This window comes from Haemaphysalis longicornis, unplaced genomic scaffold (assembly GCF_048455015.1).
Source record: "Haemaphysalis longicornis isolate Haplotype H1 unplaced genomic scaffold, Haemaphysalis longicornis Haplotype H1 scaffold_8, whole genome shotgun sequence".
Taxonomy (NCBI): domain Eukaryota; kingdom Metazoa; phylum Arthropoda; class Arachnida; order Ixodida; family Ixodidae; genus Haemaphysalis; species Haemaphysalis longicornis.
Window position 1 is genome coordinate 130,570,053 of NW_027526445.1, and position 26,558 is coordinate 130,596,610.

Here is a 26,558-nt window from a genome sequence, read left to right on the forward strand (position 1 = left end):
CCCGGAAGAACAGCCGGAGCGAGACGAGGTGTAGCAAGCTCTCCGAGTCTGTGCCTCGCTCTCAGCGTTGCAATTAGTGCGATACCGTCGTCTTCGTAAAGCCTCGTTCACTTTGTACCCATGCATATTGCATCATTAGTTAAGTTTGCATGCTCGCTATGGGCGCAGCGCTTACTTGCTTGCAACATGCCCGTGTGGATCATCGATAAGGCCTAAGCTTTCCCACTGCTTAGGCCATATTCTTAGGCTACATCCATCATCTATCGCTGTATGTATGTATGTATGTAATGTATGTATGTATGTATGTATGTATGTATGTATGTATGTATGTATGTATGTATCAAAAGAGAGGGTGAGATGGTTGCACCACAAGCTTACTCAAGCTCCTTTGGGACGCGGATTTTACCAATCTATGGAAGCTCGTATGAAATGGACGCGGAATTCCATGTCCAATGGTAGTCGTTAGATGCGAAGCATTCCTAGAATGCAAAGAATTACTCGCTGTTATCTCACAGGTATCCGCAGAAAAGAATTTATGGATTCTTACGGGAAACAAATCTTGTGAAGGGTAGAATGGAATGAGCTAGAACTTATAGTCGAACGCCATAAAAACTGGAAATACACGACACACGCCGCTGTGGAGGTTGCAGTGATATGCTTCACAGCAATACTGGACGTTTGCTTCACCGCATAGGCATCGTTCGTGCTGTGATGCATCCTTTACAGGCAGTTCTCGTGTAAAAGGCTAGAAAGCCCCCAAGTTAAGTTATTGATTGTAGGGCCTAACGCGCCGATGCTACACAGGTGATGAGGCGCGCCGTAGTGGAGGGCTCCGGATTATTTTTTACGGGATGAAAGCACGCTTCGCACTAAAACTGAGAGGCCGCCGCGAAGCGAATGCCAGTGCACAGACAGCGCTAATATTACCGTCTTTACCGCTACCGCCCCTTCACCACTTGACAGCTGTAGAAGTTAATGGGCGCGCACTGAGTGTAGGTACGGAAAAGCACCAGTCGCGGCGGCTGGGAAAATTTGTCGGTTTGGGAGAGTTATTCTAACGAAACATGTCGAGCGCCGGTTTTTGAAACCACGTCCCTCGCCACCGCTTTTAGCGGTTGCAGTTTTTATGCAGCGGCAACCCTCGCTGACGCGCGAATATTATTATTATTACACATGCCAGCCCCGGCTGTGTCGGGATCTCACGAACATTACGCTTCACTTATAACTTGGCTACCTAGGCATGTGATCCTGCCTCTTAAACCGAGATACCCGAGAATAGCACTGGCTAAGCACATCTGATGCTTCGCGAATTTGAACAGTAATAACAGTCGAGGCGGTTATAGTCCCGAGGCCACGCTGCGGTTCACCGCTCGAGACGCGAAGCACGACTTTACAGTCAATATAAAAGCCCGTCCTTCTTCCGTAGCCTCTTCGACCAAATGCTGTGGTACAGGTAATGCTAATCTTCACTACCGGTGGTCGGGAGAAGCAGCACCGCTCAATTGTTATCTTGATGCTGGCGATCTGTATCGCTGTGGGCAGAGACCGTCGAGGATGAAGCCCTTGACGTCAGGCGTACGGCTTGTTCTGTTTACCCCTACCCTTCTAATAGAACTGCGGCAGTCTATAATAGTCTCAGTAGAAAAAAAAGACGTGAGGAGTGGGATGGCTTGCCATTGTTTATTGATGAATGGTGGGATTATATGAACTTGCGGCAGAACAAATGTGCGCTTGAAGTCACGCACGCATATTCTGCGGTAACAGGAAAAAAAAATCTCACCATTGTCATTGTTGCGAACTGCACCACTCAATTGTAATGTCGGCGCCGGTAATGCTTACTGCTCCGAGCAGAGAGACCATTGCCCTTGCAGAAGCGCGTGGGTTGACGTCACCAGCGCAAGTCCGGCTCTTTATGAGAGTGGCGTTGTTCGCTGTTTTTGAAGAATGGCCCTGCCTAATTGTAGCGCCGATGCTGATAAATCTGTATCTTCATTGCTGAAGAAAGGGGGCCATCGAACGAGCACTGCGTCTGCGACGCCCTTGGTATTATTCCTTGTGAATGGATTCTTGGAGCTATAAATAATGTGGCTTCGGAGCTATTCAGCCCTGGACTTTCCAAGAAGCGGACGCGCACAAAGCTGGGCAGAAAAAAAGAAATGACATTGATGCATGTGACGATACACTCGCATGCATGTACGCTATTTTTCCCTACACAGTTTTGTCCCGGACTGAGGCCGCTACCATGCCCTGCGGTCTCTCTCTACACTATATATATATATAATCCCACCAGACGCGTATTCTGGAGGTCGTGGGTTCGGATCCCACCGGGCGGGCATTTTTTTCCCCGCTTTCAAAAAAATATATCTGTGGATATATACACAAAAATGACCTACCACATTTTCCCCTTTGGTTTCCTTGGGTTTGTTGACTGCCTACCCTTATTTCTGTCTTCCTTCAACGAGTCCCTCATTTCCCATTCTGATTCGCTATATATATATATATATATATATATATATATATATATATATATATATATATATATATATATATATATATATATATAGACAGGGACACAAGCAAAACATTTAAAAAAACTTTACTAACGTTTCAGAAAGACGACTTCCTTTCTTCAGAGTAAAATGGAGGCTAAGTGTAGGGAGCATGTATGTATGTATGTATGTGTGTGTGTGTGTGTATATATATATATATATATATATATATATATATAATATGCATGCGTGCCTGCCGAACACACATTTCTTTTCAAAGCCCCGTGTGGCGCACTTGTATGGGCTCACATTTCAATCGGACCTTTTATTTCTACTTGCACTTTGACGTTGTTTAGACCGAGTCAACGCCGTCTGCGTACAAGAAAGACGCAGTGGTTGCCTGTGGAAGACGCATGGGCGTTGCGTAAGGCGAGTGGAAAGTAAGCTCCAAGACGTCCTTGCATGCCGTCGTCTACGCGCGTGGCGTCACCGAGGAAGTCGACGTACAGAGAAAGAATCGCGCGCGCGCGTGCGTGCGCCCGCGTACGCTGTATCTGGACTGCCTCAGTGGCTGGCGCGGCTAATAATAGTAGTCCAAGGGGGAAAGAAAGGGACAGTGTACGACGGGGGTTCGGCGAAACGATAATGCTTGCTCGCTGAGGTCGGGAGGCAGCGTCGTTTTCGCGCGCTCCGCCGATCGTCGTCGCATGCGCGTCGTTGTACAAATGCCGTTAGTGCGGAGCGAATTCCTCGCCAGAGTCGTGCTCCCACGTCATGCGAGCGACAAATTTGAAAATTATGCACGCTGTGTCTGACGCACGACCCACGAGAGGAAACGACATGGGAGTTTAGTGTTGGTGAAGATGTGTTGCAGAAATTTGTGAAGGGGTGGCCCTCTCTATACCTGAGCCGCGGCCTTCATGGATTACTGACCCCGTTATGCGAATGGGTAACGCAGGTCATGCACAGTGACGTAATTTAAAACGCTAGTAGACATTAGGTTAGAGCGGGACAAGGACTGCGGGGGGCGGGGGGTGCGAGGTAGATAACGCGCCTAAAGGTCCAATGAGAAGGAAGTTCCAGCACTGGATCTTCCGTCTCGGTGGATCTTCTGTAGCGGTGAATATTCAGGCTAGATTGGATCTTCTGTGTCGGTGGATCATTTGTCTCGGTGGATCTTCCGTGTTGGTGGATCTTCTGCTAGGTTTTATCTTGCTTCGGTGGATATTTTGTCTCGGTGGATCTTTTGTCTTGGTGGATCTTCTGTTGCGGCTAATATACAGGCTAGATTGGATCTTCTGTGTCGGTGGATCTTTCTTTTGTCTCGGTGGATCTTCTGGCTAGATTAGATCTTTTGTTTCGGTGGATCTTTTGTCTCGGTGAATCTTCTGTGTCTGTGGATCTTATGGCTATAGATTGGATCTTGTCTCGGTGGATCGTCAGTCGCAGTGGACATTTTGGCTAGGTTGTATCTTCGGTCTCGGTGGATCTTCAGGCCACGAGCGGGAAGTTAGAGGATTATCGCGCCACTTCGGCGCGCTACGTCTTTTCTTGTCGCAGCGACGCTAACTGGACCAAAAGCTAGACTGCGTTTAGGCAACAGAAATTGTGACATCGTCGTTAAGAAGTTCTGCAGTATCTTGCGTTTTTGAGAACGTCCGCGGCGTATGCCTAATCGCGCCGTTCGGCGTTGGCGCAACATCACGCAGTAAAGCTTCCCTTGAACGGAAATTGTGGTTGAACGAACCTTTTTGGAAATTCAGTGTCCGAAATTGTTTTGTACAAAGCGACTTCAACAAAACATAAGTCTTCGCTTGAACAAAAGCTTCGGTTTAACGAACGTGTTCAGAAATTCACTACCCGGAATTCTTTTGCACAATAACGACTTGAACGAAACATAAAGGTTCGCTTGAACGAAAGTTTCGTTTTAACGAACTTTTTCAGAAATTCGGTGCCCGAAATCCGTTTGTATTATAACTTGCTTAGTTTGAAAAAAGTGTCATTTGAACTAAGTGTTTTGTGTGCTCCTTTCAACTTAAGCTCAACTGTACACGGATCTTGAAAGGCCAATGAGGGCGCAATGTCGGTCACAAGCGACCCAACGATGCGAACTGGTCGACCTAATTTATTCGGCGGGTCACGCTGGCCCGGCGCCCGAAAATGCGCGGCGCTGCAGCCCTTTACCATAACCCTTTACCGCCTGTGTGGCTCCTGTGACCTTCTCAGGGCTAGGCTACTTCGGAATGAATGCTCGATTTCAACCACTTTGGCGCCGTGCGAGGTAATTGGAGCAGCACTCGCGAAGCAGGGAGGCGGAGGACACCCGCGTTTTCTTGAAGAGCTTCTCAGACCGTATAACGAAATTGCGGGTAATTAGCGGCCGTTACAGGAGATGAAACGAACGCGCGCGCGTTGCAAAGCTGCCCCTCGTTACATCCAGGGGAGAAAATGGGCGCACCGCTCGGCCGAGAAACGCCATCTAGGTAGGCCGAAGCCCTCATCAAAGTCTCCTGTTCGCTCTGTGTTGCTATTGGTACTGTCCGTCCCGACTAGCCCTACATTTGAAGTGTTCTAACGTGAAAACGTCGCGTTAACATTGAACGTTTAACGTTAACGTGCAAGTGTTAACGTCACGTGGGGGCTTTCTTACCTGGGGGTGTTTAAGCCCAGTAAGTGCACCCCTTCCTCTTTCTCGTCGCTTTGCACTGGCTGGAAAGAATGGGGGCCAAGCGTTTCCAGCGGCTCTGCACCGCCGAGTCTGACGAAGAGAAAAGGGACTCGCTGCAGCTTGCCGTGGTGTGTAGAGCACGCGCACCCGAAACGGGGTCACGCGCGTCTCTGTTGCGGCGCGCTGGCTTCTCACTTGTCGCGCCGGTGCATGGTGGCACCCCCCGCGGCTGTGGTACCCAGCGGGTCGCCTCCGCATTCCGCGTACTCGCAATTGGACGGTGCTGCTGGGCTACGGAATCCTCGGGTATTACTCCGCGTTGCATTGGGGTGATCACGTGTTACGTTGAGGTGAACGCACTCATGAGTTTTCTAGAGCTTTTTAACGGCGGGGCGGTCTAAGCTTGAGCTTGGTCCAGTGTCGTTAGCAAAAAAAGAAAAATATACCACGAAAAAAGAAAACGGCACTGCCTGTAAAGGGTGCACCACCGCAGATGGGGTCTTACTACAGTGAAGCCGACTTTCGCGCCTGCCCGAGTGTGAACACAAGGAGCATATGCGTGTGCGCACCCCTTACTGTACCATTTTAAAGGTTATCACTAAAACGCCAAGAAAATTGTCGCAGCTGGCACTAGTGGTGCAGGGATGGAGAAACAGCGGATCTGGGGGTCGACGTAGCTTCTTCCCTCCTGGGATACGCTGTCAGTGCGGGGGACCGACCGGGACGTCCTTGAAAAATCCCAGAGCTCTTCGATGTAGGCAGTTGCGAAACTCCGCCTCAAAAAACGACCCTTACCTGGACCCCCCCTCCTTTGGATCGTGCGTACGGTGGCGCCACTGCGGCCACCGCGCGCACTATAAAAAAAAAAAAAAGTAAATATTGAAACTGACAATTTAACATTAAATTTTGTTTTAAATGTGCATAATTTTTTATTTTCGTACTTCCTTATTCATTTCTTTCCTAACTGCGGTTTTTTGTGGAGAATGTTTCTGCGTCTGCGCAACTGCCTCAGCGGGTTGGCACTTGTGCGAACACTCCCGCACGACATAGGTTCTTCCTGAAGTACTAAATTTGCAGTTATCACTCGGCCTAAACCACACTGTATGTCAAAACTAATGCATTAGCCGATCAAGTGGCTCTAAATAATCCTTTCAAGCTTGCGTCAGGCCTTCGAAGCGAATTTTTAACTTTTTTTTTGCCGCCTGTAGACCGCAGATGACGCGCAGCAGACGACACTGCGCAGGCGACAACGCATCTTGTTGAACACACATACGCAATTTTTTACTTCTCTTGGTTCGAATGCATATAAAACACTTTTGTGATTGAACACCTTGGTTTTGTTGATGATGACACGCACTACCAGAAAAAAAAATAATAATAAAGGAAGGCAAGCCTACCGCCAAGGAAGGCAAGCTTACCGTCAATCACTCGCCTTCCTCGCATCTCTCAGTTCCTCCCGGCCAGTTGGCGAGCAACGCGCGGAGGTCGCCGGAAAGTGGACGCAGCCTAACAGGAACCGGAAAAGGCCGCGAGTAGTACTGCTGAGTGTCCGACTTTCCGCCACGCAACAAGCCGGCCAAATCCTAACTTCCGTCGGAGTGCTTACGCGTGCGCTGTTGACGCAATACGCCGACCCTTATCAGTCCCACTGGCCATAAACTATAGTCGATCACGTTCATCTCGGTAGCACCGCCGGCTCGACTATGCCTGGTACGCTAGTATGAGAGTGGGTCGGGTGTTTTCTTAAAGGGGCCCTGAATACAAAATGCAACCTTGATTAGGGGGAAAGAACTAGACTTCAGTAGCTTACAGCAGCGAGCTGCCTGTCTAGTGTACGTCGTGGAGGCAGGCTCGAAGTTGGCCCTGGGCCAATAGTGCTAATAGTACTTTAAGAACAAAAGTTCTGCTCCGGTTCCAGCGAGACTCTGAATTGGACAAATCTCTTTAGATCATAGACAGTGCAAGTGTCTCACAATTTGTACTCTTTCGCGCTGTGATGCTTATGTATTTCTTTTTCTTAGGTTGGGGCGCTCTATTTTTTGCACCGTTTACTTTGTATTTTGATTGAGAGTTTACATTATCGATTTCCTTTTCAAGTCGATTTTTATGTCCGGACTCAGCCAGCAGCATTCGGTCGTTTCTAGCGTTTTTAGCGTTTCTTGTTTGTGTTCTTCCTTGTGTATACCCGTAATGTCCAGCATTCACCACCAATCATTGTAGTCACCTCCCATCTGGCGTAGCAAGCCTTGTCAGTAGCAGGGCTGACCTCACCAGTTCCAGTTCACATTAAAGAGCTCTCTCTCTCTCTCTCTCTCTCTCTCTCTCTCTCTCTCTCTCTCTCTCTCTCTCTCTCTCTCTCTCTCTCTCTCTCTCCTCTCTCTCTCTCTCTCTCTATCTATCTTCTGCGCCCGAAGTATTCTCTCTACGCCCGAAGTATCTTTAAAAACAATTTTTCGGGTACGTCTGTCGTGCCCTTTAGACACAGCGTGTTTTTTGTTGTTAGGCAGGCGCCTCCGAGTGTAATGTAATGAAATTGGTCGAATCATCTTTTTTTTTTTTGTTCCACGCACTGTTTATACGGATACTGCAGGCGGGTCTCGTCGGGAGTTGTTGCATTTTCGTTACTGGGCGCGAAGGACGCGGCACGTGTAAATGGCACGCGCGCGCCCACATAGCCCGGTTGCCGCTGCGGGGGCCGACGGAGTCGTGCTGGCGCGTAGCCCACAATGCGCGTTGTTTCCACGGGGTTTCACCAAGGCTGCTTGCTGCACACTCGCTCCGCTGTCGTTCACACACGATACTACGGGCGCTCGCCCGCGGGGAAACTTCCGCGTCTATATACACGAGAGGCGTCGTCGTCGCCGCCTCGAGATTTTGGGGCGTGAGCGCACTCCTCGTTCGTTGTGCGTCACTGCGCGCTTTTCCGATCGGTTTTCCGCGAAGTGGCCTTTGGTTCGAGTTGGTTTCCTTGCACGGCTGGAGGCGCACCTGGTGTGGTGTCTTGACAGGTTAATAGCAGTGTCTGTCGTCCGAAACGCCCTATTTATTGATATCGCATGGCCGTCGGAAAGAGACGCTCGTCTTGGAGCTACCGGTTTGAATGATTGCGCTGCATTTAATTGTCATCATTCTCTGGTGCTACTGCCGGTGATACACTCCTTCCTGGACGATGCTTTTTAACGGTCTTTCAGTGGCTCTGGTCTAGATTGTCGAACGCTGCGCCATTTCAGTCGCTGGCAGAATGTGAAGCTGCGTGGAATTCGGCGTGAAACTCGTGCTATGTTATATCGCGCTCAAAACATTGGTGACTATTCCTTGTTTAGTACAGCTGATGATCTTTAATTAGTGTTATTACTGCTGTTGATACATCATGTGCTTCGGCGTGTAACAGTCCATTTGAACCTCCCCCCCCCCCTTTTTTTTTTTTAATCCTCTCATTTCGCCTTCAGACCTACCTCTGAACGATGGGGCAGACGGCAATTTGAACCCGTAACGTCCCTTTTCGCGAGTCGCTCGCACCGCATAGCATTTCGTTCAATCTTTTCATTCGTCCGTTCACTCGGAAGGGCCCGCGCATTCTTGGAATGATGTTAAGGGGTGGCTTCTCCACTCAGCTGACGAACCCTCATCACCAGCTTCCCTTTCGTCATCCTCTCACTGCCTTTCCGCTTCTCTTCCCCACAACCGTGCATGTTCTCCTCGGGTGCGTTATTTTCCGCGCGGCGGAGTTTCGGCGCAGCAACAGCAGCGCCGGTCCCGCATGGAGAGACGGCGCCGCCGAGTCTCCTTCACCGAGTGGCACACTTTCCCGCGGCCTCGCGAGCACAGCAGTTACACTTCCCGAACCAACGTGCTCGCCCGTTTCTCCGCATCGGCGACGATGCGACTTCAAATGCGCGCCGCACGAGTGGTGGCGAGAAAAAAGGAGGCGGCTGTTGGTCAACAGCTGACGGGAGACGAGACGAGAATCCCCGCGCACTGTCTCCCGTAGGTTCCTCTCTCTCTGATTGGTGGAAATCACGATGACGTCACGAATTGAATGGGACGCGGACTGTGTACATCGGTGCTGTTTGATATACGGCAGCGGGCGCGAGTGAGAGTGCAAACTCAACGGGCATTGTTATTTGGGGGTGGGAGAGGAGGATGCCTGTACACTGCGTCCGTAGTCCGCTTCTCTCTCTCCCCTATGATTAGTGGAAATCAAGGCGACGTCATGAATTGAGATTTGATCCGGATTGTACGTCAGTGTTGTTTGGTAAAACTCAACGGGCATTTTTATCAGAGGGTGAGAGAGGAAGATATTTGTCCACTGCGTCCTGCGTCCGCTACTTTCTGCATAAATGATTGGTGGAAATGACGACAACATCACGAGAAAAGATGGGAGGGATGCAGACTGTCCTTTTAATTCGTTTGATAAAAACTGAACGGTCATTGTTATCTGAGGGGTGTTTCCTAAATCTCTTTTATTCTTATCATGAAATAAAGTTTCAGTCCTCTTCCTCCTCCTTGGGGAAGTGAAAAGAACCAAGAATTAGAAAAAAGAAAGGGGGAAGGGTGAAAAGAGGACGAATTTTTTTTTTTAAAGGAGAAACGGAAACTTAAGAGCTTTCTGCATCGCGACAACTTCTCGGCGCGATTCCTACTTTCTCTCCTCATAAAACTGCACCGCGGTTTCTTGGCCGCTGCGTCCTTTGTTGCCGTTCAGTCTTCTTCTTCCTGGTATACGAGCCTGCCGGCCGTTTCGCCCGCTCGCAGGCAATCATCGCGACGGAGTCTTTCTGAAAGCCGGGGGGCAGAATCGCTTCCTTGTTAAAGCGTAAATGTTTTTTGGTTCCCATTCCCCGTATTTGGTCCGTAATTTCCGCCTGGCGCGGTGAGAATACACTAGGCCGCCTTGATCGCGCTTTGATAATCGCGTCTTTACCGCTATTAAAGGGACACTTAAAGCTGAATTAACTTTTTCTGTGACCTGAGAGAGTGCGTATTTCAGCTTTTCAGCTTTTATTAAACGACAAGCGCTGCTTTGTTTCTTTTACACTTAAACATTGAAAGCTTAAACTTATCTTTCCAGTTTTCGCTTTTATTATTTCTTTTTCGAGCCTCAATATAGCGCGCCCCAAACGAATTAGACTCGCACGCCGATATAAGGTGAACCCAGTTTTGCGAAACCCCGATTCTACTCATTTACCAACATATTCGGATTCCTCCCCCCTCTCCCCACACAGTTACCGATAGGCTTAATGATTTTGCGGCATTACGAAGTTTCTGATATAACGAAGAAATTTCTGGGTCCGGCGCTGGCTTCGTACAACCAAGTTTGGCTTCATACAACCGGCAAGCATGTAGCTGAACCTTAATGATTTTAGAAAGCTGGCATTTTACGAATTTTCCCGACTTGAACGAATCAGATTCCGCCTTGCAGTTACCAATCAATCAATCAATCAATCAATCAATCAATCAATCAATCAATCAATCAATCAATCAATCAATCAATCAATCAATCAATCAATCAATCAATCGATCGATCAACCAATCAATCAATCGATCGATCGATCAACCAATCAATATCAATAACTGAACGAATTAACTAATTGAATAGGCTTATCGATTCGATTCATTAATGGCTTAATGCTTTCGCAGAATTACGAAGTTCGGGATTTAACGAAGCGATTCTTGGGTCCCTCGGTGACTTCGTTACGTCGAGTTTCAACTTATATTCTTTCGCGACCACGCTTGTAGCTGCGCGGAAAGCCCTCGTAACGCTGACTGACAGCGCAGAATTAAGCCTTCTCCCGTGCGAACGAAGATTTCTGGGTACTCCGACACCCGTTGCAGTCGCGTTTTACCTGCAACGAATCTGTTACAAGGTAGCTCGGTATTTTTTGAGCGAAGGATGACAAGATGTGACCTTTGATTAAAAGAAAAAAGAAAAGAGCATCAAACCAAAAACGTCTTCAGCGGCCCTGCCTCACACGGCTTTGAACGTGCGTGTAGACCTTGGGATGTGTAAGCTAAAATAACGAAAGAAAAGGCCGAGTGTTTGCGCACGTGTAAGAGCAATCTCGTTGTCACCCGCTCACCGTATGCGCGCATTAATCTAAAGGCACGTTTTTTAAAAGTTTTTCAGTCGTTACGCAACTTTAATAACTGCGCAGGGGACGTTTCCCTTGTTATATCATTTTGCGCAACCGGGATTTTTGGCCGGCGACAATTTATTCGCCCGGCTCAGGCGTAACTTGCTTTCCTGCTGTGCTTCATAACGTTGCCATGTCGCAATCTCTCTCTCTCTCTCTCTCTCTCTCTCTCTCTCTCTCTCTCTCTCTCTCTCTCTCTCTCTCTCTCTCTCTCTCTCTCTCTCTCTCTCTCTCTCTCTCTCTCTCTCTCTCTCTCTCTCTCTCCTTTTTAAGGGGTGGGGGGGGGGGGGACGCCACATCCCAAGTGAACGCGCACTGCGCACTGCCAACGACAGAGGAAACCCCCATCAGGGATACCCTTAATTCTCTTAAAAATCGCCAGCATACATTAAGCCCCGCTGTTGGCGGTCACGTATAGAAGGCCACATCTATTTCACTGGCAAGCGAAGACTGCTGGCTTCGCTTGCTCCTGCGACCTTGGGGGAAGAAAGTGTGCTCGTGACTCGAGTCGTGCGGCCTCCGGGGGAAAGTTCTCGCCTGTCTGTCTGTTTCTCGTGGTGCCCTGCCCCTGCGGGCGCCCGCAATTACCGCCAAATGAAGTGGCCGGGACGCGCCATTGATAGCGAGTTCCACTGCTAAGCTCGCCCTTCTCCTTCCTCTCTCTGCCCCGTTGCAGTTAACCTCGCCGGCCATGGGAAAGTGGACATGTCGAACTTCGAGCTGCTGCGCGTGCTGGGAACCGGAGGTGAGTGCGGTTGTGGAGTTGGCTACATCGAACTCGCGGACGTCGAATTACTGCTTGTACCGAACATTTAGAACACCAGCTGGTAAAACCCGTGTGTGCAGGCTATGTTTTTTTTCTTGTTTTTTATTATTTTTGCATACAGAAATGTCGCTTTCGTATCTTGCTTCTCAAGCAGAAAAAGAAAGGAAAGTGTTAAACGGGACTCACCTGCTAACATTTCATGTGGAACTCACTGCCTCATGACCCACGGGCTTAATAACCATCGGGTGCCAATACGAAAAGCTTTGCAAATACATAAAAAGTTCACAACGGCATAGTTTGCTTGTTTTAGAAATATGTCCATTCTGTACTGAAATAAATACATAAAGGCCGTGTCTAAGTGGCGTCCGACGGTATTATAAGCATTCCACTATATCGACGTCCACCGGCGTTTTATAACAAAAATGCCGCGTCTGGCACTACATCGCTCTAGATAACGTAAAGGTAGACAACCTAACTTAAACATAACATGACATGAACTAACGCACACAAACAAACCATTTAAAACATCACAACTGACCTAAGCTATAAAAATTACAGTTCAATTTAAATATTAAAAAAAACTGACGCCGAACCGGTTTCGAACCTCTGTCCATGGGCATACGAAGCTAAGACGGATCCTCTACAGACGCTTTGGCAAGAGCTTGCCTAGTCTTATATATTCTAATGCCGTCGGACGGCACTGTAGACCCTGCGATACATAAAACTAGTGAAAGCTAGATAAACAAAACTGTTTCTTGATTACTTTTTATTTAATTAAAGAAGTCGCATATTTCTTAAAGAAGCAAACTAGGCTGTTGTGAACGTTTGTTTACATTTGTAAAACTTTTCGTATTGGTACACAATTCTTTTTGAACCCGTGGTCATGAAGTGATAATACCTTGGAATGCGACCAGGTAATTCCCCCCTTTGTTAATGGGGCGCACCTGTTAATATTCATATGGGACTCACTAGTTCCTGACCAGTGGTTTTTTAAAACCAGTGTGCACGAACACGAAATGTTTACAAATGCATACGAACTTCCACAACAGCCTAGTTTGCTTATTTTAGAAATATGGGGCTTCTGTACTTAAATACAGAAAACTCGCCTGGTAAACAGCTAGCGCCATCTAGTGACAACTAGATAAACCAAAAAGTGTTTCCTGATTATTTTTTATTTCAAAACAGGAGTGACATATTTCTGAAAGAACCAAACTAGGCCATTATGAACATGTCTATGTATTAGTAAACCTTTTCGTATTGGCGCACGATGCTTCTTCAACCCGTGGGTCATGAAGGGGTAAGTTCCATACGAATGTGATTTGGTACACCATCGGCAGCTGCTGCTTCGTCACCGCGGAGTAGGCGTACATTTCGTTATTTTTTGTTACCTCCCCTTTCTGGTTTTCCTTTTCCATTTCGTCGTCCACTTTTTCCGTACGGCCCCGTTGTTGTCCCACTTTAGCCCGTTCGCTCCAACGGAGCGAACGAGCGAGCGAGAGACCTCACCGAGGCAGGCATACAGTGCGCGCGGAGCGCCACCTGTTTAACGCGGAACGCACCAGCGGTCCGCGGGCGGCCCGATTCCCGAATTAGAAGCTCTCCAGCTATTGTCGGCCGCGTGACGAGTCGTGTCGATCAAGTTGCGACTGGAACGCGTTCGCGGAACGCTCTCTGCGACGCGAGCTTCTAGACAGCTGTGTGGGAACTCGGGCGTGGCTCCTACTCACTGTACGGCGGAAGGGCGTGTGTGCGGTGATTCGATGCGAGGCAACGAAACGCGCGCCGGCTGTTCGGGAAAACGCAGAAACTTGTTCTCGCGATGCAAGGCCGTTCCTCCGAACGTACACGATCGGGAACAAAAAGAAATATATTGGTATATACGCTTGGTTTGTAAGGTGAAGCAGCGTATTTGCAGGGTGGCCGTTTCAGCGTCGCCTACGTTGATGTGTCACCCGTTGCTTTAAGGTCGTCTCACTGCCGATGACGTCATGATTGGATTTCCTACTGTAATCACTGGACAGTGTGGCGAAAGTGGCATATTGCTTGATAAATATTAACAAAAGCTTGACCAGGGCTCTGGTTTTTGGTTGGTTGGTTTTAGTTGGTTGGTTAGTTGGTTGGTAATTATTCAATGTGCTCGAGAAGACAGCGCGGCCTGGTGTTTGAGACAAGTAGGGCAAGGGCTTACCTATTTTAACTCGATCGTAGCTCGGCCTATGCATATAGGAGGCTCTCGTTAAGAGGAACTCGGTTATAACGAATTTGAGGGCATAGACAAAAAAAAACACGTTTCCCAACACTTGGTAAATGCGCAGTGCAAAAACAGTTCGCTTAATACGTATTCCTGATATTACGAACAAACTTACACGGTCCCTTCGAGTTCGTCTGTGTACAGTTTACTGTACACACGCACGCACATGCGTGCGTGACATGACTTAATGTGTACTTGATCTACGAGGAACAAAAATATTGAGCCATTTTGTTTCATGAAGGCCTCTCAAAAATCAGGAACTAAGCATTGCTGTGTTCGAAGGGAAGAAAAAAAAAACAAATTTAGCTCTTTCTGTACTGTGAAAATAGAAGACAAGCGTGGATGATTATATTGTTATTTATGGTGACTTACTCGAGGCATCCATGCGTAACCTCCGTGGAATTAGTTCTAAATTCTTTCTTGTATAAATCGCTGGGGATAGTTTTTATAGAACAAGAGTTACAGCCGTTACAAAGGTTACAACCACACTACCTCGGTAGACGGCCAGGTGTTGGTAGAAGGAGGGAATTTCGCAACGTTTATGACTTCGCTGTGGACAAGCTACCTACGACAAACGAAACTCGGCGTAATGCTAGAGTCGTAATAGCAGCGAATTTTAGAAGGACTTTCTCCGAGGTATACATACGTTCGATTGTGAAAGCTACAGAGAATTTTACACTAGCTGTTCAGCTAGCGTGCGCGGTTCTGTGCCAGCCGCCGCGCGCGTGTGTCTTAAAGGAGCCATGAAGAGAAAATACAACTTCGTCTAATTTGAAAGAACTAGGCGTCAGTATCTCGCTCAGCTACATTACAGCCACAGAAGATGTTTTTTAACGAAAAAAAAAAAAGGCAAGAAGTATTTAAAAACTTTCAAATTTTGCGCCACAGTGACGTGTTATGAGCAAGAATGACGTCATACGGGCCAACAATAAAACACAATTTTCAGTGCGTTAACTGAACGGTAGCATTCAAGTGATGCGGTCAAATGGAAGTAGAGGCCCCATTACAGACGTCCAGTCATGTGTCGTCGCGGCAGGTCAGTTAGGCGGCCGCTAATCGCACAAACAAGGTTCCGTGACGTCATAGAAAAGTTGCGGGAAATTGGCTAGGGGGTCGCGACTGCTTCACACGTTTTCTCTCATATCTCCCTTATTTGTTCGAAGATTGCGATGATATTGGTGTCATTGTTATCGGGACTAAGCAGTCTTTCTAATAAACCCAACTTGTGTTTTGTCTTCATGGCTCCTTTAAGCCCGTTCTACGTGGTGCGAATTTCCCCGCGAATTCGCAGCTGCGGCAAAAAGATCTATTTCCGTTGCCGCCGAAGCAAGGATGATACTGGGTCGCTTTGTCGCACGAGTGGCGGCACGGCAGTTGCGACTTCGCACGGAAATTCGCACATCGTAGGACGGGCTTAAGGCGTTGTGCTGCCGAGCCCAAGGACGCAGCTAGGTTCGACTCCCTGCCGCGGTGGTTGCTGCTTTTCAGGTAGAGGCGAGCAGCGAAAACGCCCGTGTGTCGAAATTCCTGCTCACGTTAAACATCCCTACGTGGCCGGAATTAATCCGGAGCCCTCCACTACGGCGCGCCTAATCGCTCAGGTGTACAGCTCCGACGCATTAAGCCCCCAAAATCTCACTGCGATTCTGTGTCGACACGACCCGATGGACGCACGCAATACATTGACAGGTGTGCTGTGATATTCATTCTGTGAAATATTTGCTGACGTTACGACGCTGCTGACAGTGTGTAGGAGGCTGAGGACCTTTGTCAAGCCGTTTCTGTGCTTTTAGATCCAGTCTCTCTCTCTCTCTCTCTCTCTCTCTCTCTCTCTCTCTCTCTCTCTCTCTCTCTCTCTCTCTCTCTCTCTCTCTCTCTCTCTCTCTCATCTGGCTTGACGAGGAATGAAGGTTTTTCAAATAAATAAGAAACCTAGGGCAAGACAGCTTCGCTCTAAAAAAGAGAAAACGGGGATGAAGGAAGGTGTCCGTTACATCTTTCTCTCCCGTCCTCCTCCTTTCCTTCCGAGGCTCGTTGTTGTTGTCCATTGTCGCGACGGTAGGAAAAAAACCTCGCTTGAGGGTGGGCGGCGGCAGCAAAAACAGGCGGACCTCAGTGGAACCGCAAGCGAAAGGGGTCGCGAAGTTTTTAAGTGTGCCGCGTCCTCCGCCGGCACAGGAGAAAGCGCACGCCCCGGCGTCCTCCCCTCTCTCTGCCTCCTTAGCAAGTGTGCCAGTAGGTGAATGTCAGAGCCCCACGGTGAGGCAATGGGGGGCGGTGGAGGCCACACGCGCGCCGCCGTCGCTTCCTGGGTCAGATCATTTTTCTCTCTTTCTTTCTCCTTCTCTCTTTCTTTCTCTCGTTGTGCCTTGCTAGCTCTCTCTTCTCGTGGTGATCGTCTTCCGCGCCCAGTTCGAGTTTTCGTGCTGCCTCGCGAGTCATTAGGCGCAAGGTGGTGTACGCCGGGGCGGACATCCGTTGAGAGGAGTGAGAGAGCGAATGGACGGAAAGATTCCGTGTCTTGGACGTTTCAGTTGACCTTTAGCGGACGGGAATTTTTTCGCTGGTCTGTTGTTTAAGCCCTTGTTAAAGCCTTCTCGTAACGAACGAACGAAGTCCTAGGGACAGCAAGCTTACTTCGTAATAAGCGGAACTTCGCTAACAGCGGGGATTATTCATTTCTCCTTGCAATGGGATTGGGACTTCGAAAAACTCCAAATAAACGGATGTCGTTATCAGGAGTGTTTAGTGTGGACTGATGGGCGAGTTGGTATTTCGACATTCTTGTATTACAGCGCACTACAAACAGGACACAGGGAAGGACGCAGACACAGCGCTGACGCAGACACAGGACGCAGACACAGCGCTGTGTCTGCGTCCTTCCCTGTGTCCTGTTTGTAGTGCGCTGTAATACAAGAAGGAGTGTTTAGTGTAGCTTATTTCACGCCTAATTCTAAAACGCCCGGCGTTCCCTTTGTTGCATCTCGATAGCTGAGTTATGTGATGGACGCCAGGGGCCCCGTCGAAGTACCTTGAAATGGCGCGAATAAATGAAGCTAAAAACTGAGATTTCCGCCACGCCCACCGGGCCAGTTCATTTTCAGGTGTTCATGTTGGAGATGGAGATTAGTTAGGGCCAGACGTTGAAATTTATTTTTTTCTAGAAGGGGGTGGGGGATGCTTTCAGTAACGGTGAGGGTATTTTTCCTTTGGAGTCTTCGTCTGAGAGATGGAAAGTGCTCCGTATAAAAATCGCTCCTCTATCGAACTCGGCCCCTTCCGTAAATAGGTAGCTGGAGCACGAAACCCGTTCCGTTGCGCGGGGCACGTTTCTAGAGCATGGATGAAGAACAGAACAGGCCTAGTAGCTGCGTCGGCTTTCGGCCTGCCTGCGTGCGTGCATGCCGTCGGTTTTTTACCTTTCATGTCATTACTACTCGTGGAAGGTATATCCGCGTACTCAGTGTTTGTGTATAGCCTTCTCAGCGACGTCACATCAGCTTTTCAAATAAGAAAAAAATAGGAAATTAGCACGGGTAGGGAAAACTCTCGTTGCCAAGAAATTTAGCCTCGCGTCTAAAAACCGGAGGTCGTCTATAAAAAGTTAATCCTCGGCTTCTGACTCCAGCGCGCTATATATATAGTCTGGGTGTGTCTATAGATAGCTTAGGCTTGCAAAACCGCAATCTGTCTTTAGTTCCCTTGTTTACATCGGCAGGTCGCAACGACAGCGTATGCAGGACTGCACACGGCCGAGGCGGGTGGCCGAACAAAGAAGTAATTGCGAGTTCAGTTCTGTCTCTTTTGGCCGCTTGTGTGTTCTCCCGTTGTGGTCGTCAAATGCACCAACAATTAACTTGTCGAGACATCCTCCCCGGTAAAAAAAAAACAGGTGCGAAAAAGCTTAATTAAATACAGTCGCCACACGACGTTTATTCGTAGGGGCAGCTCTTCCAGGGATGATGTGGGTTGTTGTGGGAAGCAGATTAGGCACGCCACAATGGCTATGGGAGTGGTTGCGGGGAAATCATGTGGAAGTCCATTCCAACGGACTACCGTGTTCAGATCCCACCCGGCGGGCATTTTTTTTCTCCGCTTTCTGTCTTCCCAAATTCTTTATCTCATTCAATGACCTACCACATTTTCACCTTTGCTTTCCGAGGTTTTCTTGACTACCAACCCTTATTTTCTGTCTTATTTCAACGAGCCCCTCATTTCCCATTCTGATTATATATATATATATATATATATATATATATATATATATACACAGTGTAGCCCACTTATACCAAACCCGGTTTTAACGAAATAGCGGCTATAACGAACAAATCTTCGTTTCCCGTTATCATTGGTATACATAGATTTTCTGTCCAGATATAGCGAAAAGCGGATATAACGAAGTGATTTCGGTTTCCCGTTGTGTTCGTTATAAGCGGGCTCGACTGTGTATATATATATATATATATATATATATAGGAAATGAAGGGCTCGTTGAAAATAAGACAGAAGTAAGAATTGGCAGTCAAGAAGACCTCGGAAAGCAAAGGGGAGGATGTAGTAGCTCAAGATAAAGAATTTGGAAAATAAGAAAGTGGAGAAAAAATGCCCGCCAGGTGGGATCCGAACCCACGACCTCCAGAATACCGGTCTGGTGCGATAACCACTACGCTACCGGCAGGCCGGCGGGGCTACTTTACCACTTTCTGGAGTATTTATGTTCAGGTGTTTTTTGTTTCCTGCGCTTGGGGGTGGTAGCCAGCGGCACTCGGACTACTCGAGCAGCGGCACTCGGACTACTCGGGGTGAAGGGGACCTTCACCCCGAGTAGTCCGAGTGCCGCTGGCTACCACCCCCAAGCGCAGGAAACAAAAAACATCTGAACATAAATACCCCAGAAAGTGGAGGCTAAAGTAGCCCCGCCGGTAGCGTAGTGGTTATCGCACCAGACCGGTATTCTGGAGGTCGTGGGGTCGGATCCCATCTGGCGGGCATTTTTTCTCCACTTTCTTATTTTCCAAATTCTTTATCTTGAGCTACTACATCCTCCCCTTTGCTTTCCGAGGTCTTCTTGACTGCCAATTCTTACTTCTGTCTTATATATATATATATATATATATATATATATATATATATATATATATATATATATATATATATCTTCATAATCGGGTTTCATTTATTCGTCCACGTGCGCACTCCTTTCTCGACCTTTCTTTCTTCCCATTGGCTGCTCGCTCCCTTCCCAGCGCCGTCCCATTTCGTTCACGTTACTTTCGGCCAGGACTTCCGCCCTCGTCTTTAGCGCGGACTTGCCGTCGTCGTGGCGCGTTTTCGCCTCCCCTCCGTCGTGCTTACGTGCCGTGAAGCTCGCACGCGCGCCTGCCCTGTTCCGTTCCGGACGAACTTGATGAGTCACTCGCCGCCGCCACCGCTGCGAACGCGAAGGACCATCGCGGCAGCGACCTACATACTACCGCTGCTGCACGCTCGAGGTCCGCGTCGGTGTATACACCACATGACGCTTGGTGGCTCCATCCGTCGGCTTTCCCGTATAGGGCCATTGGCTGTCTGTCAGCTGCAGTGATTACGCTTGTTTGCCGTCTGCAAACTCTGCTCGCGCTTCCGGTGAAGGGGCCGCGAAGACAGGATACAAATTTGGTTCTGTACTAAGGCCGTGTTCACCCACTATCAATGATGCCAGTTATTTCCGCGTGTGCACGAAACCCCCACCAAAGCAAGGGATCCGGTCGTTCGTTCATTCGTTTGTCAGTCTATGGATCGCTATAAATTAGCGAAAATATGCGAAGCTTTGCTCATCTTTTATTAATTCTTAATCATTGATCATTAATCTTTGAGCGGTAGCCATTTGGCCGGTTGGGTAACAGTTGCAAGATTCGCGGTGCATGCGCTGAGTGCTGTCGGTTCTTTTTATGTCCCTATTCTCTTATGTACACTGTATCCCTGGCTTGCCCCTTCGAAAGCGTGCGGCTTTGCGCGGCGCACGCCTTGCCTGCCTAACCTCATTGCCTGTTCCCGGCCTTCGGATATCATTCGGGCCCCGGTTACGAGAGCGACCTCGTAAACGCAATGTCGCTTAATCTTTCCTACAGTCTGCGTTCCGTATATTCGGCGTCGATCGCGTTGTCGAGGGCTGTGCACTTCGTTCGACTAAATAAAAAGAGGATTTCTTAGTGCGTGCCACTTTTAGAGGAGTCGATGTTATGTCCAAATATAGCTCGGCCCGAAAGGTTTCGGATAACCCGATCGCCTTGCTCGTGCACATGCGCGACCGAATTACGGTCGCCTCAATGCCGCCGCCGCTGTCTCGTCTTATACAGCCCTATCAGGGCCGATGGGGAGCTCTTTCGGCTCTGTGCATATGCGTGCACGCAGAATTTGATCCAACCATTTATGGCGGCGATCCGTGGCCACGATAAAGCGGGGATAAAACAGAATCGGTCAGAGGACGCGACCTTGCGGCGCACCGAAGTAAGGCGCCGATTATTCGCGTCGAGACATCAATGGCGCGCTGTGGCGGCCGTGTGAGGCACGCTCGGGGGCTCCGCGGATTCGAATGGAGGCGCGTGTTTGCGAACCATTTGCGGAAATAAAGGGGCCTACAGTGATGGTGGCCTTCGAGCGGGGTAGCGCAAATCCGGAAGTGCTTCACGGTGATCTAAGAAAAAGGAAAGAGCTGGGTCTGCACGTGCGCGCAATTTTCTCCATCTCTTGCGTAGTAGCAGTTCCTACTGCTCCCTGACTTTCGTCCTGAGGCCACCTGGCGCAGAATGTTTATTTTATGCTGGTCAGCTGGTATTTGAGACGCGTGCCTGCGGTGAGGCTCTGTTAAAATCCGGGCATGCCACTTGATACTGCTGTATGATGTTTACGGCAGGAGGGCGCGCTATTAATGTGGTTGCTTTCTCGCGATCTGTATCGTCGGGTCTGAACATTCTGCATATATATATATATATATATATATATATATATATATATATATATATATATATATATATATATATATATATATATATATATATACACGCACGCGCGGAGAGAGAATTCCGAAGTGGTAGATAGAGTTAGGCGCGCGTCGCGACGCAAACCGTTTTCCACTTGCGGTTCTGCGGCTTCATTTTTTTCGGCGCAGGGCACGTTCTTGTCTCAGAAAAAAAAAAAAAAGAGAAGAAAAGTACAAGTGACCGACATTTTATCGTTAGCGCAGTTAAGAGTCCCCCCTCGACCTTCGGAGCCCCGCTTTGTGCTCGCGGTGTAATAAGCTTAGTTCACTCTGTCGGGCAGTGCGCGCATGGGCTTCGCGCGGAGAATGCGGAAGAAGAGGCTACGTCCTCCTCCTCCTCCGCTCGCCGCGTCTGTCCGGAGTGACCTAGTTTATTACAGTTTGCGTCCATTGCGCGCCGTGGCCATGCATCAAGCGGAGAATGCTTATACAGCTGCAGCGCCACGCAACATTATCTGCAAAGCCCAAAGGTTCTACTTAACTACTGCTTTGACGGCATGCTTTTTTATTGCTTAATAATAGAAAGAACACGCTAAAAAGAAAGTGGGGCAAGACCATGATTTCAAGTTAGACCTTCACATCCTTTCTTTAAATTAACAAAAAAAAAAGCTAAATGCGAACACCAACTCATGCGTGACAGTATACTTTCACTTATTGGCTGGTTTCGTTGATTTGTGGATATAGTTACGCCATCTAAATTCGAGTGAAACGTTGAATTTACGAATGCTAGCATTTCTCTGCTGCTTAGATTCCGATATACGCAATGGGCGCAGCTTGCCATTAGTCGGCGCGCGCCCGTCGCAGGAATTCGAAAAATGGCGGGAAGCGGTAGCCGTCAAAAGGGGGAAAGGCGATGTTATCAATCGGTTTCGCAGGCGCTCTATTAACGTGCCCAAACGACCACCGTACGGCACTCAATAAGATGTCTCTTAGTGGGGGTCTATCGCTGATATTTTTCCACCACCCTCCCCTTTTGTGTTCGTGCCACTGATGTCGTAACGTGCTTATCAACCAATCGAACATGCCGCGCAATTATGCTTCTCACCTTTGCAATAGTGCACGGGCTAAAAAGCCGCCCTAAATTACCGCGCCCTTAGACTTCTCTTTACGCGCCAAGAACGATGAATGCGCAGTTGCGTGATGTAATGCTGGATAAACCGCGAAGATTCTTTTCTATATGGAAGGACGCGATTCTTCTGCCGTATCTTTTGTGACGTCTCGAACAAAGTGGTGCACCGCGCGGCATTGCAAGCGTCGTCTCTACGGGCTGGCTGCTCTTTATGTCTTGAAGACGCCGTTGCTTCCGTTACGTCTTCGGCCGCGGCGCGTCTGACCTCGTTGAGGGGCGCCGCCGTTGTGCCCCGAGTAACCGGAGGAGCCCTTTTGTAAGTTAGATGGTGGGCGGGCGTCGCGGAGTGCATCGAGTGTCGTAAGACTTTCGCCGTATCGTTTTGCGCCGCTCAGTAACCACCGCGTAACGGGCTGGCGGGACTGGTATAAAGATGGGGTGAAAAGGAGTACTGAGGCGTTACTGATGTACCAGCGTGACACATTGCCCGTCAAAAATGGGTCGACAACTTTGTCGCTGTATATAGAAAAGAACTGTGCGGGGAAGCGTGACGTATTGCTTCATCACCGTGCTTGTCAAGTAAAGCAGACGATATTTTTGCGAAATTCTTGGGCCTTGTTTCGCGCTTTTTCGGAAAACGAACTTACTAACCAGGAATAATTTTATTTTTGTTCCAATTTTTTTTTTCGGAATTTTCTTTTGCTGATTTCGTTCTGCCACTGAAAAAGTCTAATAAGAGACACTGAATGTAGTTTTCGTTGATTTGGGGTAATTAATGCGTTAATTAATTCACGATGGTCTCCTTATTTTATAATATTGCATACTTTTTTGCGGCCTAGAAACGGCAGTCTCTATAGCAACAGCGCAGCGCGAAGATGTCCCCAACACTTGTGCCTCTGTGGCGCAATGGGACTGACACCGGACCCAGCTTCGATCCCGAACAGGGGAAGCTTTCATCTTTTCGGAGCCTCGGTTAGGGCGCGTGACAACGTTGGCTAGATACCGTGACCCCGAAATGAGCTGTGACGACAAGCCAGGCCCCTGAAGTGCCTTTTCTGGAGCGGAAGCGTAGTGACTTTTCCCCCTCGAGCACTGCGGCCTGCGTGGACAGCAAAATATCCTTCCCGAGAGTTTCATCTGTGCGAAGCCGCGCCGCCTTCTGCGCGCCCCTCATTGCTTGTTCCTGCACTCCGCCATCAAGGGACTCTTGTACGCGCGTCTCCGCGCTTTCGAGAAGTGGGACGGATTCGCTGTAGTGCCACCGCTCGCTCGTAGAAGCGCGCTGAAAAGACTAGGTGAAGGCTGTGCACGCATTCATCCATGCCCTCCTAGCGTGCCCGCGTGCCGAGTGCTGTGCGGGCCTCGGCGAAAGCGCACGCCAGCGTCGTCGGTCTTGGGCTTTCTGCTCGGGCCGACACGGACTTTCTCGATCTCGGAGGAATTCGCCGTGTGGCGAAACGCCGACGTGCACGCGCCGGTCACGTCTGGACAAAAGTGCGCACGAACGTGTGACTGACGTCGCTGACGGGCCGAACGGTTGGGCTTAGCGGCGTGAATGGATGGTACAGAGGTTGCCTCCCTTCGCTATCATGTGTGTCGCTCGGCTTTGAATGCGTTCTCGGTACGTTGGCGCTTTCGCTCGCGAAAGTGGAACAGGCCTCTTGGGCTGTCACACGCTTGGCGTTCGGCAAAACTCAATCTCACGTCTCTCCGCAAGTTGTCACGGCGAATGCGGACAGCGTTTGGAAACGTAGGGATGTGGGCCTGAGGAGGGCGTTCGAGACCTCTCCTCTTTACGACGCCCCCACCCCCTCCCCCCAAAGATACACAATGGAAGCGCTGGTAGGCCTTAATAATAAAAAAAAAAATAGAGACGTCTCCATCCAAAAGCAGGTTGGCTCGCAAGTGCTTCGCAGACGGATACATAGGCGAAGTCGAATTTTTGCTAGCCGTGCACGCGTCTCCTGTGGTCAATCATTTGTTAAATTGTTTTTTGCCTATCACCTATGTGTTCACTTTTTTTTTGCTATCGTCTGTTTTTTACCTAGTGCTACCCAGTTTATTAAAATAAATATTAATTAATTGTTTGAAACACGCGAAAAACGTGCTCGTTCGTGGACCGCGTCCGAGGATGCTGCATCAAGCCATGTGTAGTGTCGGACCCGCACCAATTAAGTATCTCCCAAATGAACGATTGCAATCTGGTTATTAACTGATATTTTGCGAAGGGTTGAACGAATTTGTATCATTCATATTTTATCATATATAAGAATATCAGTCACTGCTATGAGCTTACAATTGATTAAACGAAAAAAAAAACGACACGAAAAAGGGGGGATTTGAAGAGATGCGATCTTTGGTGGCCAAGACCTTGTCACTGAGTGAAAGTGCTTTTGTCAGCTGCTTGCGGTAGTGCTTCTACTCGAGTCCTCATTGGACCAACCAGCGGCCACGTACCTTTTTTAGCATCCGTTGTCCAAAGCAGCTATCATCGCGTTGAGTTGTTCCGTTCTAATTCTTTCCTCTCTCCCTTGTCGCAGCGTACGGGAAGGTGTTTCTGGTGCGCAAAGTGGGCGGCCAGGACCACGGCAAGCTGTACGCCATGAAGGTGCTCAAGAAGGCCTCCATCGTGCAGAAGCAGAAGACGCTGGAGCACACGCGGACCGAGCGGCAGGTGCTCGAGGCCATCCGCCAGTCGCCCTTCCTCGTGACGCTGCACTACGCCTTCCAGACGGACGCCAAGCTGCACCTCATCCTCGGTGCGTGCTACACCCCTTTTTGTCCACTTGCTCGTATTTCACAGTGGCCGGCCGTTTGCACTGATTAAAAATCGCCGTAGGTCGTCTTCGCCTCAACTCTCGGCAACGCTCCGCGATCGACGGCGAAATTTCAGCAAATGGCTAGGCCTAGCATGCAGTTCTGGCGCAAAAATGTTGCCTTTTGTGTAGGGACATTACACTCAGCATTTTGCACCGTGCAGTGTTAATAGCACATTTTTTTTTTCTCTAATCATATCCGAGACCTACACAAAAATTTTCATTTTTTTTTGCTTTCATTAGTAAATTTCAACGTTTGCCGGATTTGCACTGTTGATTGCAGTGACCGGTTGTCCCGGAGCGTTGTGGCAAAGCAGACCTACAGGCGTGCCTTGAAGTGCACGATACTTTCTGCGGAATTCCCAGTGGCGGCGGAAGAGAGCACGCCGTGCAGCAAAGCCAACCATACAGTGAATGTTAACTTTAAAGCAACTCCATTAAACATGCCTCCACTCGTGTGTTTGTAACTGACGTGCCCCTTGTTTCCTCTGTACATCACATCACACGATGGCTTAAAAGGATGCCGTATTTATCCCCTTAATTAGCGATTGTGGTGCCAAGCTATTTTGGTAGCTATCTTGAGCTCATAACCCAGGGTTTAGCTTCAACCTGTTTAATATCTATCGTGCAAACAGGCTTTGTAATGTAATGTTTGTGACTTGTTTTTGATTTATCTGCATTTTCAGACTACGTCAGCGGAGGGGAGCTGTTCACGCATCTCTACCAGAGAGACCACTTCACAGAGGCCGAGGTCAAGATATACATCGGGGAAATCGTGCTGGCTCTCGAGCACCTACACAAGGTGAGAAGCACATAAGTCGTCCACCATGTCCACCACAATGTCAGGATGAAAATAAGGCTTATTTACGATATTTACACTGTTTACAACGGTTGCTAATGCAACAGCGCATAGATGAACGGTTTGCAAGTTGGCCTGGCTGATCAACCTCCTCTTTTTCTTTCTCAAACCAAGCACCGACCAGTGTCTCTTGACGCTGCTACGCCTTCATCGTTTTCCAGTGCATTTAGAGCGTCATGTAACTATATAATACCGTACTATGATATATATCTATGCTTATACATGTATGTGTTTGTGTGTCTATGTATGTGTGTGTGTGCGTGGCACATAGTAGGGCAGATGTGCCAGATTTTTAGGCAGCACTCTCTATAACAATGTTATAACAGTTACAACTGCGATGCCAAATAAGCTAAAAAGTTGTAATCATTTTTTGTACAGCTTAACATTGTATCAGTGGTTTGCCAATGAACTTTCCACATAGCCTTGGTAGTCTGTTGCACTAATCTTGGTTTGATGTTGGGTGTTCATTTTGTGAGCCGCCCAAA

At 48.6% G+C, this 26,558-nt stretch overlaps 1 protein-coding gene across 2 annotated transcripts in view; it reads left to right on the plus strand.

The window, feature by feature from the left end:
- LOC144149552 (ribosomal protein S6 kinase alpha-5-like) overlaps positions 1–26,558 on the plus strand; it is a 301,486-nt gene that overhangs the window by 254,649 nt on the left and 20,279 nt on the right. For both annotated transcript variants that reach the window (XM_077681180.1, XM_077681181.1), the window contains exons 2-4: positions 11,968–12,036; positions 24,939–25,157; positions 25,901–26,016. In XM_077681180.1, coding sequence (XP_077537306.1) covers positions 11,968–12,036; positions 24,939–25,157; positions 25,901–26,016 — 404 coding nt within the window. The remainder of the gene's footprint in view (positions 1–11,967; positions 12,037–24,938; positions 25,158–25,900; positions 26,017–26,558) is intronic.